This window comes from Carassius carassius, chromosome 23 (genome assembly GCF_963082965.1).
Source record: "Carassius carassius chromosome 23, fCarCar2.1, whole genome shotgun sequence".
Classification (NCBI taxonomy): Eukaryota; Metazoa; Chordata; class Actinopteri; order Cypriniformes; family Cyprinidae; genus Carassius; species Carassius carassius.
In genome coordinates this window covers 22,559,200-22,578,274 of record NC_081777.1, presented here as the reverse complement: position 1 = coordinate 22,578,274, position 19,075 = coordinate 22,559,200, and the positions used below count along the sequence as shown (strand labels likewise).

The following is a 19,075-nucleotide window of genomic DNA, read 5'->3' as shown; positions in this document are numbered from 1 at the left end:
CCTCTAAGCAAACGAGGGAGTAAAAAGGTTGAAATTTATATACATCAACATAACTAAGGATTGTTTTGAGAAGCTCTTATGAGTCTTTCCTTCTCATTGTCACATGGAAGATATGAGAGATCCAAAACATCTCCGCATCACATTAAAAGCATGAAAAACTGATTATTTACATTGCTTCTGGTAACTGTATAAACACTTTTTAATTATGTTATATTTTACTTAAAGACTTGCAAGTCTTTTAAATGGAAAAAGGGTCTTTTAGATCGGTTGTCATATCAGGCACGTAGAATACTTTTGTATTGTAAAGCCCTTAATGATTGTCAAGCGAAAGGAATTATTTGGGTATATTTGCAATAAAGTGGCAGCTTTGAGATACTCAAATGCACATTACAGCTTTCTACATCAGTTTGCTGCAATAGTGTTTTGCTGTGCTTTAGGCCAACAAGATAAGAAAGGCTGATCCAGACCGAGTGGATTTGGTGACAGATGAATACTGTTAGAGGAATCATACCGGATAAGCTGACAGATAACCCTAATGTTAAGTTTAAACATTAACCTAAATTAAACACCAATCCCCTTCTGTCAAGTATAACCGTGGCTGTTGTTTTGGGATGTGTCAGAAAGGAATTTTCAATAAATATTAATATTTTTAAATGGGAATAATCATATGTGTTGACTGACCAAGTTCATTTACATGAAATGCCTATTGAATTCAGAATTTAAAGATTTCACCACCAGTCCAGTACTAAGGTCCAATCCTCTGCCCTCCTTTTCCTACAAAAAGAAGGCAGCAAATAAGTCTCTGTCACAGTCATGACAGATTTATAGCTTCTGTTCATGATAGAAGAAAAGTAGGCCAAAGTTTTAGCGTAGTATGTGATTATGTGTCAAGTTATTTTATTATAGACAAGAATTTCTTTCCATGTGGGCAGAACAGCTTTTCTCTGAACTGTAACATGTTCCAAGTAAAAATTATGAAATCTATATTATGTAGTATAAAGAAAAGAACAGATTTTTACTTACTGCTCTGTAATCAATGAACATCTCTTTAAAGGCCATAAAGTCAGTGAAAGTGAGCAGCATGTCAAGTATGTCACCTGAGACTTCATCTTTGTGCTGTCTAATTAAAAAAAGAAAAATAATAAACAATCAGAAAAGTAGTTTAGGTCACAATCATGGAATAATGTTCCAATGGTCTATGCATACCGTCTTATGTAAATACCTCCACCTACTGGTAAATTATGTGTAATACCAAAATACATTTTAGACCAGGTATTTTTTTTAATTATTTTTTTATACATAAAAATAAAATAATACTATAGTGAGTAGGAAAAAAAACCTAAATATTTTACACGTTTTTTATTTTAATTTTTTTACAGTATAAATAGAGTATTCATACATGAAAATCGACAGCTGCTTTTAAATTTAATGAAGTGGCTCCTTATAAGAGGATTATAATTTTTGAGGGTTTGTAGCATCTTAAAGCCTGGAAATCCCTGTTTTATACTGACTTCATCACTAGATTGCTATACTCCTATGGACTGTATATTGTTTTTTTGAATATATATATATATATACACACACACACACCTGAACACTTTACTCGAGCCCAGAAAAAGAGATGAATTCTTAAGGCATACTTAAGTGAATGGGTGAAGGCATCCATGTTGAATCCAGGAATTCGCTCTACCAACTGCTGTTCCAGATGTTTTTCTAGGACTTCAATCTGAAATAGCAAAATTGAATTAATGGCATTTAAATACAGTACTTCCATCTCTACAAGGGTAAAAAAAACAGTGATAAAACAAAACTCAAAGTACCACATACATATTCATTAAAAATAGGTGTATAGCTGAGCTTGTTCTCCTCAGACTCATCAAACTCAAGGTAATATTTCTCCATGAAAGACTGCTGAAGATGTTGGAATTCATCCTCTGTGGACAAAATTGTATGTGTTATAATTTGGATTAGTGAATTTCATGAATACATGTCTCATTTCATCCTAACCCATAAGGGACAAAAAGAAATATAAATTCCATTTTGCATAAATTAAATTAAAACAATAATATTTAATACAATTTACACCAAAATTAACTAGGACATGTTCTTGACAGATTATGTGATATTCACAAGTATTATAAATTAATACTAAAAGATTATATTAAAGATGAACAGTTGTTGTCATAAAATGTCAACGACTTAATAGAAAAATAGACATACAAATACCCATTATAATATCCTCGATGTTCCCAATAACCATGTCAAACTCTGCATAAGCATCTGATGATCTGAAGAGGCAAAGTATTATGGATAAAAGAAGAAAAAATTTAATTTCGAGAAATATACACGCATTTTCACTCAAGAAAACTAACTAACGTTATATAACTTACTTTGAAACAGCAAAGTCCTCTTCTTCCAAATTCTGCATTTCAACTATGTTCTCACTGCCACCCAGCAGATCTTTTGGGTTGAATAGAAAGTTCAAATAGTGAAGTTTAAATAACGTTAAAAAAACTTTAATTTCCTGAAAACATAAGTTACAGATCTCATCACAATTCTGAAACTAGTCTGGCAGATTTCCGTGAGCTAGGTGCAGGTGGATGGCTGGCCCACTTGAGCTTTAAAGACTCCAGGACGGTAGTGAACGCTTGGATTTGTGGCATATAAAATACATTGGATTGCTTTCAGTTCAAAAGTGTATTATTATTTTAAAACAATTCATTACCTGTCTCTCGAGCATCCATCATTAATCGCCCGAACGTTCTTCCTGAAGTCGCTGCTGCCACGGCAACGGGAGAACGCGTACTTGTTTGAAATGTGTTCGGTAGAAAACACGTTCCTTTTATTCAGTTCCGCCTCTTTGAGTTCCTGGATAGCGCAGCACCAGGCAGAAGAAATTTCCGGAGTCGGACCATTACATAGACTTATGTTCATTTGGCCTTTTCTATTTAATGAACCTTTAGTAAGTCAAGCGATACGTGTTTCAAGTTGACATAATTCCATACTTTGAAAAGATCGTACCAAGAGAGGGACCCCACAGAAAACTGGCCATGTTTGTTATGATTTTAATATGACCTGCTTTATTATCGAGAGAAAGGAAATTTTGTCTACCATAACATATAATTTCTATATTATAAAATAGATTGTATTATAAGACTCTGGTTTGAACTGCATATTTGTTCTTCTATTTAAATGTGAACTAAAATCCATACATATATGGTTCTTTCCCCTAAACTTAAAGAAAAAAAAATTATTTATTGAAGATATAAAAGGACTTTATTTACAGGACTTAATAATAATAATTATAATAATAATAAATAAAGAATAAAAGAGAAATCAGAGAGAAAAACTAGGCTATGCCACAACAGAAGGAAATATTTATACAAATTCACAATACAATGATTTTATCAATTCCACCCCCCCCCCCTTTAAATTTCTTATGATATAACTTAATTTATAAAATGTGTGAAATTTGGTTTGTAAAATGGCTATAATTCTGATGTATATGGTGTTTACGAAATCAAATGAACATCTGTACTATGCATTTCTTTTCCATGCAAAATCAATCCTTTCCCACACATCCCAGTTGTATCCTAACACACACACACACACACACACACACATATATATATATATATATATATATATATATATATATATATATATATATATATATATATATATATATATATATATATATATATATATATATATATATATATACAATAATGTTTAATAGAACAAATGTTACACTGAACATATTCAAAGGTTTAACTCACAGACTGTATAAAAACTTATACACTTTACACTTTATTTTAAAACATGTCTTGTTCTGGGTAACGCACATGACGTCAGCCAGCGTCTGCCCGTGACGCTGCGTCTCTTTGTTGGCCCAGCAGCAGAAGCGTCGCTCTTCTGTTGTTGTTTTCTTTGCTCCTAGAAAAACTGGAATGCTAGCAAGCTAAAGAAGTATTCTCGCTTTGTTTTGCTCTATCTGCCAAAAATACACATCAAACTTATCCCACTTGGCGTGTCGCTACATTAAACGCAACCCAGTCATGGACTCAGACGAGGGTTACAATTACGAATTCGACGATGAGGAAGAGGAGTGCAGCGAAGACAGCGGCGAAGAGGAGACCGCCGACGACACCCTGGAGCTCGGCGAGGTGGAGCTGGTTGATCCCGTTGTGGCCGGCGGAGAGAGAGACGACTGCGGGGAGACGGGGGGCAGCGGCCTCGGGCCGGGGCAGTATGAGGAAGACTACCGCTTTGAAGTGCTAACCGCCGAACAGATCCTGCAGCATATGGTGGAGTGTATCAGGGAGGTCAACGAGGTCATCCAGGTGAGTGTTTTCAGGGCTTCCCTGAACTCAGATCAGCCCTTAGAACAAAAGAGTAGATTTTTACATCGCTCTGGGAAACTTTGCCCCCCGTTGACAACACAAGACATGAAAATGCACCAGCTGTCCTTTGAAACAAACTGATGTTAAAACGGGTTTAAAAGATTAATACATGGTCATGATCACAGATATGAAGGAGTAGGTTTGGCTCAACCCAGTCTTTTCCCTGTCTTTAAAACATTCAGTAATGACATAAGATGCTTAACCGGCTTCTAGTTCACCTGCATACAAAATCAGACCAGACTTTGCTTAACAAAACTACATTTGTCTTGTCAAAATGTTTGCATCCTAACATATGCCAACCCAATGTCACATAAAGTACAATAATAATATTGCAAATCACTCCATTTTTATTAGAACCCACTTATTCCTGGTCACACTAGCTTAGTAAGCTAACCACGAGCATACAAGCCCAAATTTAATTAAACCAGAGACTACAATGCGAGGTGTTCATGTGTTTCATATGTATTCAGGGCAGGCTGTTGATAGTCTGATGAAGAGGAAGGTGTCTTCTGCATCATCTTTGAAGCTGGGATATATGGGTCAGGTCGCGTTAGCATGTGAGAGTTACCTAGTTGCTCCCGACAACAACATGGCGGAACCGAAGCTTCATCATGGCTGGTTATGTTTGATTAAACAGCACAAAAATAGCTCATCAAAGTGAATTTGAGTAATGATTTATGTGAGCTTTCTGCTGCAGTGTCATAGCCACAAGCTGTTTGGAGTATTAACTGTCTCCTGAAGCTCGACGTTTCACTTTGCGTCCCGCAGTTTGTTATGTTTATGCTGGTTAATTTCCAGATTTTGTGCTAATTGATTAGATTTGCTCGTTCTGTGCCGTCAGCAAATGCATTTTATTATGTTTACATGCTGTTACTGTGATAAGTTGCAGTGATTAATGCTGTGGCTTGCTTGATGCATGTCTGCTGTGTTTGTCCCAGTACATTTCAAGCTTGCTTACATTTTCTACAGAAGGGAAAGAAGACCTTTGGTTTAGTTGAGGATCTTCTAGTTAGGGTGGTTGCAAATCCAGAAGGTTATGGTGGTCACGTGTCCCTGCATCCCTCTGGATTGCCTGTCAATGTGCACCTTGACATGTCAGCCCCCATAACCTTTTTGGAGTACTGTAGTACAGGCCTTGTCTCCCTGACTTGCAAGAATGAGCTCTGTTGTCTCAACAAAGTGAGAATCACTTCATTGCTGCTCTTTGGAGTATTGTTGTTCGTGACACAAACCCAGCTAGCCGTTATTTAGGCTTTACTTGGTAATTTGTCACACAATAATAACCAAACTAGTAAACTGTTCCTGACAAATTATTTATCTAGATTTAAGCAGAAAACTAGCAGTTTGTGATCATTACATTTTGTTTAGTTTTTTGTGAGTTTTAATAGTAGTCAGAGGTACAACTGACAAATGAAATGTTTTCACTTAGAATTTTACTGATGGCCACACTGTGAAAGACCTCTTTTGGTGACAGCATCAAATAAAGTTTACAAAAGTGATTTTAAATGCAAGTAAAGTGTCTAATTAAATGTTTCAAATAATGTTTGTGAAACTAAAATTTCCATAATATTTCAGTGTAATATGCAAAAATGAAGCAACATGCTTATTCTGACCTTTACATATTAAAATATTTAAAAGAATAAGTGACCTTACAAAATTGTATTATGTTTTCAATGATTTAAACTTCTGGCTTACAAATGGGTGAAACCTAGAGGTTTGTAGGACATTGACAAAGACTGGTAAAGATTTAAAATGACTGCAATCCTGTGATCCTTAAATCGAGTCTTTTAATGTCATCTAATGATTCTTGTTCTAAATATGACTGACAAGATTTTTGGTATACAAACTGTTGTTACACTGAATTTCCTATTTCTTTAAATCCTGGTTAAAATGTATGATAGTCATTATATTTTGCGCAGAAAAAGATGAAACTGGAAGCATTCCAATGCATGTAGCCTATATGTTTGTGTGTGTGTGTGCAAAATGTGTATATACTTAAAATTAAACCAATATTTTGTTGCTTTGTTTTTTGTTAAATGTGTGCTTGTTTGCTTTTTTTGATGGGTAAAAAGATGTGTGCCTATCTCTCTTTTTACAGAATCCTGCTACAATCACTAGAATATTACTTAGTCATTTCAACTGGGACAAAGAAAAGCTGATGGAAAGGTAGCTGTTCAGTGTGTTTTGTTTCCTCTCACCAGATTATGAGTCAGCTAACACCTGTCTTTGTTCAATACTGAAACAGCAAATTTTGAGAAAAATCTTCTGTTTATCTCTTTGCAGGTACTTTGATGGTAACCTGGACAAGCTATTTTCAGAGTGTCACGTTATAAACCCCAGCAAGAAGTCTCGAACGCGCCTCATGAACACAAGATCGTCGGCACAAGACATGCCATGTCAGATCTGCTATCTCAACTATCCTAACTCGGTCAGTGCCCCCCAGCGGAATCGCTTTTGTTGCCTCTGATTAATCTATTTTCCACGGCTGCTGTGTTGATAGCTTATTATCAGACTCACACTGAATCTGTGCCTGGAAATGGAATTCTCATCATTCACACAGTTTTGCACATTCACTTCCCTTTGAATGCTCTTTAGCAGATATTTAGGCCAATTTCATTATACTTTCAGCCAATAAAAAGTGTAGTACTCTCAGCTCCATTTAACATATGCTACTGTTTAAACATTTGGTCCTGATAAGATTTTTGTAATGTTTTTGAAAAGTCTCTTAAGCTCACCAAGGCTGCATTTATTTGATCAAATATACATTAAAACATTTACATTGTGAAATGTTATTATTAGAATAGGTTTGCTCATTCTGTGCCATCAGGAAAAGCAATTTAAAATACAAAATTTCTAATTTAATATTTTACAATTAAATCTATCTATTTGATGGTGCTGCTGAATTTTTTTCTTTTGGGCAACATAATCTTTCTAATATGATGATTTTTGATGCTCAAGAAACATTTCTTGTGTTTTCACAGTTGATAACGATTTTACTGCTTAAAAGGTTAAAAAGAACAGATGGATAACTTAATTTTACAGATTGTGCTGTAGTGTTTTTACATCCATTCTACAAAATTCTCTATATTTCCTCTGAAAATCTTCACTTTAGATGCAACGTCTGCAGATTCCTTCTGTGCCAGTTTTTTCAGAGTTGATCTGTTGAATCGCTTTGCAGTGTGAACAGCTTATTTACCACATGGATGGGACTCTGTTGCCTTGTGGTATATGTGAAGGTGGTGTGCAGTATTATTTTGACATATCTGTGTTTACTCGTTTGCCACTCTGTGCTACACGCTGCAGTGTCTCAGCCGGCAGGAAGGATTTCTAATGAGCTGCTCTAACCAGTAATCTCTTCACTAGATTACTCAAATTGTACACAAAGCAACTGAGGAGAGGAACAGGCCGGTCTTCGGATTTGCAGGGAACCTTGAGAAATGTTTGTGCATCATTGAAAAGATTGAGTGTGGCATGCATGCATGCATGTATTGTTTTGACCAGCTTTGTCATGAGAGCCAGCATCTCTGGATTAAGCAGCAGGGATTTGTAAACCGTTCTATTTATTGCTTTGAATCGTGACTGTGAACTATTTGACTAAAACATCAACCAGGAAATCCCTGTCTTATGGCTTGTCTGTGTAAAATAAAGGATCAGTTTGGGTGACATGATATTGCAAACTTATCAGTTTGAGAGTTCTGCTTAACTAAGAGCTTCAATCTTTAATTTAATCATTTAAACTAGCAGTTTATTGGGACGTTTAATTTAACCCAATGTCAAATTGTCATTTTAATGTTAATGTGTTGCTTCATAAAGCTGACCACCACTCGGTTCCCAAGAGACGTTCCCTAAATACCATTAGTGCTGTCTCCACAGGGCTGTTAAACTACTTGTGATGTTGTTGTAAGCAATGCTCTGCTTGCGTCAGTGCTACCACAAATATTAAGCTGATTTGTTCTTGCAGCGTTGTCTGCTGTCCCAAGAGAGAGAACCAGGCATTTACTACCGGGGGGCCTGAGACTGTAAAATGCATGACAAAGGGATACTTTGTTGGAGCAGTATATAATGACTATGGCTGACTCTTCTGTCACCTGGTCAGAACTGATTTGTAAGATCCCTGTCTAAGCCAAAAACAGTCTTTTTGGTTGTATCGATTTGTTGAAGAGAACAAGGCTCATTCTGTTTCATGGGCACACACAACTGGATAGCTGTTAGCTAGGATTGGTTTCATTGCTTTTTTTGGTTTAATGTTTTGCAGTGTTTGTCATTTGTGTCCTGAGTTTTTGAGTGACTATTGGAAATAGAGATTCTCAGTAGTTGCTTGTGTTAATAACTGTGACTTTCTCTAAATGTGGATTTGGTGTTTGTTTGTTCTTTTGCAGTACTTCACTGGTCTGGAATGTGGGCACAAGTTCTGCATGCAGTGCTGGGGTGATTATTTAACCACCAAAATCATAGAGGAAGGAATGGGACAGGTATAAATTTCACTAGTTGATTCTAATACCAGTGAAAGTTTTGATTTAGAATGTGACAGAAACAACTAACAAAGACACCTTTATTTAAAAAGTTGAAGAGTAAACCAAATTAATATTATACATTACATTTAAAAAGTCTGGGGTCGATAAGATTTTTTTCTGAAATAATTTTAATGCTCGCCAAGGCTGCATTTATTTAATTTAAAATGCAGTAAAAACAGCAACATTTTGATATATTTACATTTTACATTTATTTTAATATTTTAACACATTATCCTTTAGAAATCATTCTAATATTCTGATTTGGTACTCAAGAAACATTTCTTATTATTAGCAGCAATGTTGAAAAAAGTTATATATAAAATAATAATTTATATAATTTTATTTTTTATTGGAAACCATGATGTATTTTTCTGAATTCTTCAATGAATAGAAAGTTCAAAAGAACAGCACTTGTTGGAATTATTATTATTATTATTATTATTTTTGTTAATTTAATGTATTCTTGCTAAAAAATAGATATATTATAAAAAACTCATCCCATTCCAAACTTTTGAATGAAAGTGTAGCCTTAAAGTGATTCTGTTATTGCTAAATCTCATTGTAATTGTAAAGTTTACTCTCTTTGTAGGAAAAATAGAATAGCAGTGTCAATATTGCTCGCTTAATATTATAAACATAATTTGCAGCCACTGCATTTACACTTTAAATTCTAATGCACAGATCAGGTTTTCAAACAACCTTTCTCTTGATTATTTATGTATCTTGTGAACATAACTAGCTGTGTTTACTTTTATTGCTTGTAAAGTCAGGCATTTATAGCAGGAAGTGTGTTTGACAGCAAACACTGTCCGTAGAGCACACGTCAGTCTGATAGTACTGCAGCTATTTCATATTTAGCCGTTGAACTATTCACACTGGCTGTAGCAGATTTGTTCTGTGTCATCTGACATTCTGTCTGTTTCTCTGACCTGTTGTAACACAAGCTTGCTTGTTTCCGTTCTAGACCATTTCTTGTCCTGCTCATAGCTGTGATATTCTGGTGGATGACAACACAGTCATGTAAGTGTTTGAGACCTGAATCAGCATTTATAGAAAGGCTCAAGTAAATTATTATTAATTATTTTTTTAAAGCATATTTTATTGCATTTTTTTTCAGAATTAAAAAAAAAAATATCACCGGAATGTATTTTAGAATTTTTGTCTAGTGTACATCTGAAATGTCTTTTTATAACCTTTTGGTAAGTGTAGCCTTGATGGTGGCATGGTGTTAAAAATTGAAAAAAAAAATTATATATATACGGTGTATACTTTGTCTCACATCACCAATGCTTGTGATGTACGAAAGCCTTGTTGGGTTCATTATTCTTAGCTCAGCTTTGCAATAGTGTTTCCTGAAGTATATTATGGCTATCCTAGATGAGCTGGTAGAGTTTGTTCCTAGTCAGAAGTAGGACACTCTGTTACCCGTCTTGCTGGAGGTGTGAGTCACAACATGGCACTTCCTGTCGATTCAGTTAGATTATTTTGCATTCGCATAGCTATCTTAACCTACATATGATCTCCCTGCTGCTTTTGTGATGCAGTTACAGGGTCTGATCCTTTTGTATGCAAACAAATACAGTTTTTGAGCATGCATGTCTGTCTAAATATATCTCAATTCTTCCAACAGGCGACTGATTACAGATTCAAAAGTGAAGTTGAAGTACCAGCATTTAATAACCAATAGTTTTGTAGAGGTATGATTTAATTACATTCTGTTATAAAGTGTGGCCCAAAGGTCTGATAGCACATAGAAAATCTCTTATTCTTGAACTGAATTAAAGCTTTCAGATTCTGGCCAATTTAAAATAAATTTGTAGGTAAAATGAAGAAATGTTTAAGATTCCTTCAAGATCTAATCAAACCGAAGCATATTTGTGACATTGAACACTTTGTAAAAAGGTCAGGTTACCTGTTTTTTTTTTTGAAACTCAAGACATTTATCAAATATATGTACATATATCATCAGCATTCAGTTGCTTAAGTTGTGATTTCTGGTTTGTCAATTTGGTTTACTCTGTTCTCTTCCTCTGCAGTGTAACCGACTGTTAAAATGGTGTCCAGCACCTGACTGCCATCATGTTGTCAAAGTACAGTATCCAGATGCCAAACCCGTACGGTGCAAGTGTGGTCGGCAGTTTTGGTAAAAGGCTGAACTGCTAATGAGATTAAATACTTTTGGAATGTGACCTCAGATCAGTTTTAGGCCTGATCAAGTCTGTGATGCTAGAACTCAGGAGACATGTTCCCTAGATGGCAGTCTGGTAATCTTGTCCAGCCATCACAGCTACCTGTTCATTTTGGGAAACAATGACTCATTAGAACCATTAGAACAAAGAGTCATTTTATGTATTTGTATGAATGTATTTATTATGCTGCTCACCAAGCATGCATTTATTTGATTTAAAAATTCAGTAAAAATGTATTATTAAAATTATTACTACTATTTAAAATAATTTATATATAATTCTAAAGGAATTCAAGTGCTTTGTGTTCGTAATGTTTGTGCTCGATGAGAGAATGCTAATATATTTTCAATTATTTTGCAGCTTCAACTGTGGAGAAAATTGGCACGATCCAGTGAAGTGTAAGGTGTGTTGAGGCAGCGTTATATGTGTAAAATCCTCAAATAGAATCGAATAGAATGTTAAAAATCCAAATAGAATCGCACAACAATGCTATCAGTGTTTATATATAAATATGTTGAGTCATGGCTTTGTGTCATTGCAAATTTTTCATGTTTTCCCTTGTCAACAATGCTTGTGTTTTTAAAAGTTAAGCACAGTTTTGGTTGTTATTTCTGGCTGACAAACCTTTTCCATAAATACCCTTATTTATTTAATTTCCCTTCATTGATATGAACCCCAAAACCCTGAGCATAACACCTATTTTCACTAAATACTGAGGCAAAATTAGTAGAATACCCCATTCCAATGCTATTAACATTCATCCATTCTGAAATATGTTAAGGACAGCACTGAAAAAAACAATGAATGCACTTTTAAGAGTAATAATTTCAGAAGAAAGCAAGGGAACATGTTCATTTGGTTTGGTAAAGGAAGCTAACAGACTGCCATCTCTCCTACTCTCGGCTCTTCAGAGACAGAGTCTTGTTATTGTGGGGGTAGTCTTGGCAAAAACAAAGGAAGCTTCTAGTCCCCTGTGCTTCTCATATGGGGATTACACTCATCTTCCAGGGAGAGAATACATTTAACCCTTCATAAGCAACTGACACAACTTGTTTCTCTTGTATATTATATATGATATTCTGTCATGAGTAGCTTACTTTTTAGTTTTCCTAATTGTTATGGTGAATTGATTCCTGTATGTCTTCTGTTATTTTACCTCTCGTTCTGCAGTGGTTAAGGAAGTGGATTAAAAAATGTGATGATGACAGTGAGACATCAAACTGGATTGCAGCAAATACAAAGGTTAGTTGTTAGGCTTGCTGTGATGTGGTAAGTTCTGCATCTTCTCATGACCTGAAAGAATAACCTTTCTTCCTGTTGTGTTGCAGGAATGTCCAAAATGCCACGTCACTATAGAAAAAGATGGTGGCTGCAACCACATGGTGTGCCGGAACCAGAACTGCAAAGCAGAATTCTGCTGGGTTTGCCTGGGGCCCTGGGAGCCACATGGCTCTGCTTGGTAGGAGCAGATCTGTATAGTCTAGTGTTTTTTTTTTTTTGGTTAAGGTTATAAAGACTTTAAATTAACATATATTCAAAATATATGAATATTGAAGTATGCATCTGCACAGATCATGTATTTCAGTGATTCCCAAGCCAGTTCCAATTTTAAATTTTAACAGTATCTGACATTCTGTGCGTGTACTGTACATGTGCTGCTCTTCTTCCTCTCTTTTCTGAACCTTTCTCTCACACAAATGCCTTCTCTGCATCAAATCCTCAGGTGAAGAGTTACCGGATATCACATAAAAGCCACCAGGTTATTGTGCTTTGAGTAGGAGAGACAAGCCTGTTAAAAACGCAATATAATAAGCAGCCATGAGAAAACTCCCAGACAAACAGATCTGATATGACCAGTATCATATAAAAGTTAAAAGCAGGATATGGTAAATTAAGCATTTAATAATGTTAAAATGGTTCAGTTTAAGATAGTTAAAATATTATTTATTCAAAACAATAAAATTGCATGGAATTTTAATTATATATATATATATATATGTGTGTGTGTATATGTATGTGTGTGTGTATGTGTATATATATATATGTGTGTGTGTATATGTATGTGTGTGTGTATGTGTATGTATATTTATATGTGTGTGTGTGTGTGTGTATATATATATATATATATATATATATATATATATATATATATATATATATATATATATATTATACTTTGAAAAAAATTATATATGTATTTTTCTACTGTGTATTTTATTATTTTTAATTTGTTCCCCATAAGTAGGATTTGTTGTAGGTTGTCTGCCTTTGAATTTGAATCCTTAATTGAAGTAGAACAGCAGTTGTTAAGCTAGGCAGCTGGTGGAGGGTTTTGGTTCAGAATGCTTTCAAAAATACAAAAAAAAAGAAAAAAAGATTTTCATTGCTATAAATGTTTTATTTTGGTTTATGTAAGCTTTTAGAACCAAACACACCTAACCAGAACAATCTGCCATCAAATATGAACTCCCTGAACTCTCTCAGATAAACCTAAATGCTTCTCTTTTACCTTTTCCCAAGGCACGTCTTTGATCAACAAGTCCCACTTAAACTTGAGAGCTCAAAGGCTAGCTTTCTCCTCCTCCTCGTTCCATAGTCATCTGTTTACAGATCACTTGCGAACATCACTTAGGGAAACCTAGAGTGACTCACTCATCTGAAGACCGATGAAATTCAAACAGTTGAATGTTTCATTATGTGTTTATATATAACAGTTTTTGTTGAATTTTACAGTTGTTTATTGATGTCTAAAACATTAGTGGCTAATAGGACTAGTTCTTGAATGTTTTGCCTCATAGGTACAACTGCAATCGTTACAACGAGGATGATGCCAAGGCAGCCCGGGATGCTCAAGAGGTAAATGATGTCAGTCCATTTGTGCTGATGTCTGAACATGCAAATTGCAGACCCATTAGTAAACATTTTTTATGTTTGTACATACTGTGCAGCGCTCCAGAGCAGCCCTGCAGAGGTACCTGTTCTACTGCAACCGCTACATGAACCACATGCAGAGCCTGCGCTTCGAGCACAAGTTGTACGCCCAGGTCAAACAGAAGATGGAGGAGATGCAGCAGCACAACATGTCATGGATCGAGGTGCAGTTCCTGAAGAAGGCCGTGGATGTGCTGTGCCAGTGCCGCTCCACCCTCATGTTCACCTACGTCTTTGCATTCTACCTCAAGAAGAACAACCAGTCTATCATCTTCGAGGTACACCAAAGTTGCTCATTTTTGAAAAGGTGTTGGATTGTGTTATTAGAACATGAATAATCTCAGTTGAAGTGTTTGATGGTTTATGTGCTTGCACCCAGAATAACCAGGCAGATCTGGAGAATGCTACAGAGGTTTTGTCTGGATACCTGGAACGGGACATCTCCCAAGATTCTCTGCAGGACATTAAGCAGAAAGTACAAGATAAATACAGGCAAGTATACAAATTTTCTTTAATGGGATAGTTTACCCAAGAAATAAAATGCTCATGATTTAAAAACCCTCATGTCTTTCCAAAGCTGTATGCATTTCTTTATTTTGCTTAGTGCTGTTAAATGATTAATCAGGATTATTTGCATACAAAATAAAAGTTTTTATTTACATTGTGTACTGTGTATATTTATTATGTATATATAAATACACACACACACACACACATGCATATGTATATATTTAAGAAAATGTTACGTTTATATATATAAAATTAATTTATGTGATAAAAATATATACAGTACATGTAAATATTTTCAAAATATATGCTGTATGTTATTTTTCAAATTTATTATTATTATTATTGTTCAAATTTATTATTTTTCCTTGGGGGGAAAAAGTACCTAAATTAATACATTTTAATCGCAATTTGACAGCTGTATTAGATATTTATATACGTTTATTATTAACTGTCTTACCTAAGTTAACTTTGACCACCTTAAAAACTAACTTGGAAAAAATATAATAAAATAATCTCCTAATATTTCCATGGCCCCTTAGGAATCCCTGGACACCAGTTTGAATCCCCCTGACCTAAAACAACTTTTATTTCATTCAAAGTGCGTTTTCTTGGATTCAAGCATGATTACATGTCCATGCTTTACAGGAAGATTGTGCATGCATCACTTCTGAGTTCATAACGGTCCATATTTTGATGCTCCTGTGTGCAGATACTGTGAGAGCAGACGGAGAGTGCTGCTGCAACACGTACATGAAGGCTATGACAAAGACCTGTGGGAGTACATCGAGGATTGAGGCTACATCTCCACACCACAGACTCTCGGAGACAAACTCCACCCACCAGAGCGCTGATGCAATGACAACAGAGCAGCACAGACCTCTGCTGCCTGCTTCCCGGCAAACCGCCCTGCATTGCATCATTTTTCCAGCTTTTTGTTTAAAGAAAAGCATAAGAGTAAATTATATTTAAGTGAAAAAGTTAGAATATTACAAATAAAATATTACATGTTCAACAGTATTGTTAGCAGCGTGAAGCGCAAGACTGAGAAATCCAACAAAAAGGCAAAAGATCTTCCTTTTGCTTGCATTGTAAGACCTTTCCCTCGGAAATCTTTTCCCTCCTTATCAGTTATGTTTGTGGATGTGTGACTTTATTTTAAATATTCTTTTTGTGTGTGGAAAATGGACTTTGTTTTCAAAATGGCTTTAACCATTCTGACCATGTCTGGGGAGATTTGTGTTTGGGCTGCCGAATGGATGATTGTAAGGTGGTGACCTTTTGGCTTACAGACGTTAGTGGAATAGAACACCAAAAAAATCAGAGATAAAATTGGTATTTTTCAATTTGTAAATAATGCATATGCATGGAAGTTAAGAGTAAGAGTGGCATGTTTTGCATCATTTTAAAAAGATATTTATCTTTACAGATCTAAAAAAAAAGAAAAAAAAATGTATATTTGCTGTGTAGATTGAGTGTCTTTCCCTATCTTGGATCGCCCCTCTGAAGAAGTTTGGACTTGACACATGCTTGACGTAAATCAGGAGTCTATGTCTCTCCCTCCGCTCCTCCCCTTTGCTCCACAGGGCTATATTCTGCCAAATCAAGCAGATCATGTCAAGGTGGCGCTTTTCTGAACTTCTGGCTTTACAGTTGGAGGAAATGGGGGAGGTTTAATGCTCGCTGCTTTTTGCAAGAGTTCAAACTTTTAAAACAGAACAGTGGTTTCCTCTGCTCTGCCTCCTTTGCTGTTATTCTCCTCCTAGGTTTGATTTAATATCGTAATATGATTTTAAGAGTTATATGAATAATTTCTGAGAGCCAAACTGAGTGACATTCACTCATATAACCTTTTTATATTATTTCTTTTTGTCTCTCTGAAGTTCATTCTTCAGTCCCGACCCCAGCTCGAGGTTCTTTCTCCGTCTGCTCAACATGCATGTTGATGAAATTGTACTGCTGGGCCTGTTGAGCTGCTTTCAAGTGTTTTGACTGAGCCATTGACAAACAGGGTTAGGGATTTTCCACATAATCGATTGTTTTGCACACCGCAGAGCTAGTAGTCGGAAGCCACCGTCATCTCTGCTGTGAGGTTCCATGCCACTTTAACACATAATCACGTTTGCACCTGGGATGGTTTTCCAGTCATGATATAGTTTGCAGGGAATATGTGATGTAACCTTCGTACTGTGATGTTGCATTTGTCTACACTTTGTTCATGCAGAATTGTACAAATTGTGTGGATGCACCGTGACCATCACTGAAGCACAGAGACCCTGTCATCAGGGGTACAGGGGTGGGGTTCTAGGATAGACACAGATGGGACAGTGTCATTGCAGATCAAGTTGGCGTATTCAGACAACACCAAAGTGTCAATCTCAAATGGATGATTTCTCCCCCCTAACATTCTGCTGGAAGTGTGACTCCTATTGGCTTTTTGCTTTTTCTTTTATACTTCAAATGTGCTCCATGAAAATAAATGTCCTAAAATGCATTCTTCATTCAATTAATAGCATTCTGTTGAGTTTTTGCCTGTTAAACCTTTTGCTTTGTGTGCAGGGAATGATTGCAATTTTTTAAATGTAATCTTTGTAATGTGCCGTGGATGAGTGCTGAGATGGTCTTCCAGGTATAAACATACATGCTTTGACTATTAAATGAGAACTGGGTATTTCTGCAAGAACAGAAATGGGAACATTTGGGAAGTTTGGCTGTGTATTTTGTAGGTCCCTATAGTTTCTATTACAATGGGACACACAATGTGATCTACAAAAACATGGAGTGGTTATACTGCCCCTGTATGCAGCATAGTGTGTGTATTTAACTGTCCCCTTCCGGCCACTTCACTTCTCAGTTAAGCCTGTTTGATCATGTCTGCTAGTTCATAAGCATCCAAATTTAATATTCACGGTAACAAAAAAGCAGCTGCTCTCATTTTGTTGAGACATCCAAAAACTTTTAATACTTTTCTACATGTATCTTTTCTTTATGCAATTATTTTTTTCTTATATACATAGTGTACAAATGTGTAAGAAATTAGTTGTTCGTTTTGAAGAAAACCAATATTAAAGTGCAAAATGTTGCAAACATTGCTTTAGTTTGTGAGCTTTCGTGTTTGTTTCAAGCCAGTGTGTGTTTGATGCATCAAGTGTTGTTATTGGTTCGGGTCATATGTCAGTAAAACAAGAAGCTGTTTATGCTTTATATAAAACAGGATCTTATCCAAAGGATTATGCAGTCCACAAATAAAGCACATAGATGTCATGACGGACATCTGAGAGTTGGATTTTAATGTAAATGTCCACCAGAGGGAGACCAATCTTAACTGATTCGTTTAAACCAAGCGTGCTGAAGTTTGCAGGTAGGTAGCTCGCCAACAGGATTGGTTACCTGGTCTAAACTGAAGAACTGTGACAATAAAACATGGGCTATGGATTTGGTGGACATTGTGTCATTGGCCAAGTTTATGAGAATAAATTATTCAACTGTTTTAACTCTTTAATTTTGTGCTCTGTGAGAAATACTTTAAGATAACAAGATTTGCCAACAGACTTGAAAAGGATGGTTTACCCAAAAATGTTGTCATTATTTTCTCACCCTCATGTCGTTCCAAACCTGTATCAGTTTCTTTCTTATGGTGAACATAAAATATATTTTGAAAAATGCTGGTAATTAAATTGATGGTCCATGTTGACTTGCATAGTATTTTTTCCCTGCCAGGAAAAAAAAATCAGTGGTGACCAAAAACTTTTTTTTTTCCAAAATATATTTTGTGTTCAGGTTTAGAACGACATAAATTATGGCCATTTTCATTTTTGGGTAAAATATCTCTTTAAAAAGAGTATATTTTGCAATTTCTTTTGAAAATGACAAAAGGGAGGTAGAAGAAATTTCTACGAAGAGTAGCACTTGAAACATGTTTTGTTGTTGCAGAATTGAATAAGGAAACCACTTTAAAAAATTAAGGTAACTAAGGCACTTCAAAAACGCTTCTTTTTCTTTGATGTTTGGCCACATCACCGTATAAAAACGGTTCACACGCTTCTGATTGGCCAACATGGCTTTACGGTTGAGATTATATCGCCACCTGTTGGCTTGGCATGCTCTTGACAGTGCTTCATAGCATGCTTTTGCGTTTTTATGTGGAAGGTGATTTTATTTTTATTTTTTTAAAGGGAAGAAGCTGTACTCAGTTTAAAAAAATATACGTTTACGTGTGGATGTGGTCTGAGGGTTTAGTCAAAATTTGAGATACAAAGTTTGGGTACAGAATTTTTTTTTTTAAGTATACCTTTCTTCAGCAAGGACACGTCAAATGGAGCAAAAGTGACAATTGAAAATTCAGCTTTTCCATCAGTAATAAATTACATTTTTAAATAAATTAAAACAACAAAGTTATTTTAAATTGTAACATTTCACAATATTTCCATTTTTACTGCATTTTTGAACATTTAAATGCAGCCTCCATCTTGACACTTCTTTTAAAAACAAAAAAGTATGTGTAATAAAAGTCACTTCATTATGAATTTGA

The 19,075-nt window shown here is 35.4% G+C and overlaps 2 protein-coding genes across 2 annotated transcripts; one reads left to right on the top strand and one right to left on the bottom strand.

Moving 5' to 3' along the window:
* Positions 1–105: 105 nt before the first annotated feature.
* LOC132101952 (ADP-ribosylation factor-like protein 2-binding protein) lies at positions 106–2,880 on the bottom strand. Its single transcript, XM_059507160.1, has 7 exons — positions 2,726–2,880; positions 2,391–2,460; positions 2,227–2,288; positions 1,828–1,934; positions 1,641–1,726; positions 1,024–1,120; positions 106–774 (listed from the first exon to the last, which is right to left on the bottom strand). Exons 1-7 carry the CDS (start codon positions 2,745–2,747, stop codon positions 691–693), a joined length of 528 nt encoding a protein of 175 aa, XP_059363143.1. The 5' UTR covers positions 2,748–2,880; the 3' UTR covers positions 106–690.
* Positions 2,881–3,857: 977 nt separating this feature from the next.
* Positions 3,858–17,636, top strand: LOC132101533 (E3 ubiquitin-protein ligase arih1-like). Its single transcript, XM_059506568.1, has 14 exons — positions 3,858–4,343; positions 6,502–6,569; positions 6,687–6,831; positions 8,783–8,875; positions 9,882–9,937; positions 10,548–10,614; positions 10,954–11,060; positions 11,467–11,509; positions 12,277–12,348; positions 12,435–12,565; positions 13,905–13,962; positions 14,055–14,315; positions 14,417–14,529; positions 15,257–17,636. Exons 1-14 carry the CDS (start codon positions 4,059–4,061, stop codon positions 15,339–15,341), a joined length of 1,584 nt encoding a protein of 527 aa, XP_059362551.1. The 5' UTR covers positions 3,858–4,058; the 3' UTR covers positions 15,342–17,636.
* Positions 17,637–19,075: the final 1,439 nt, after the last annotated feature.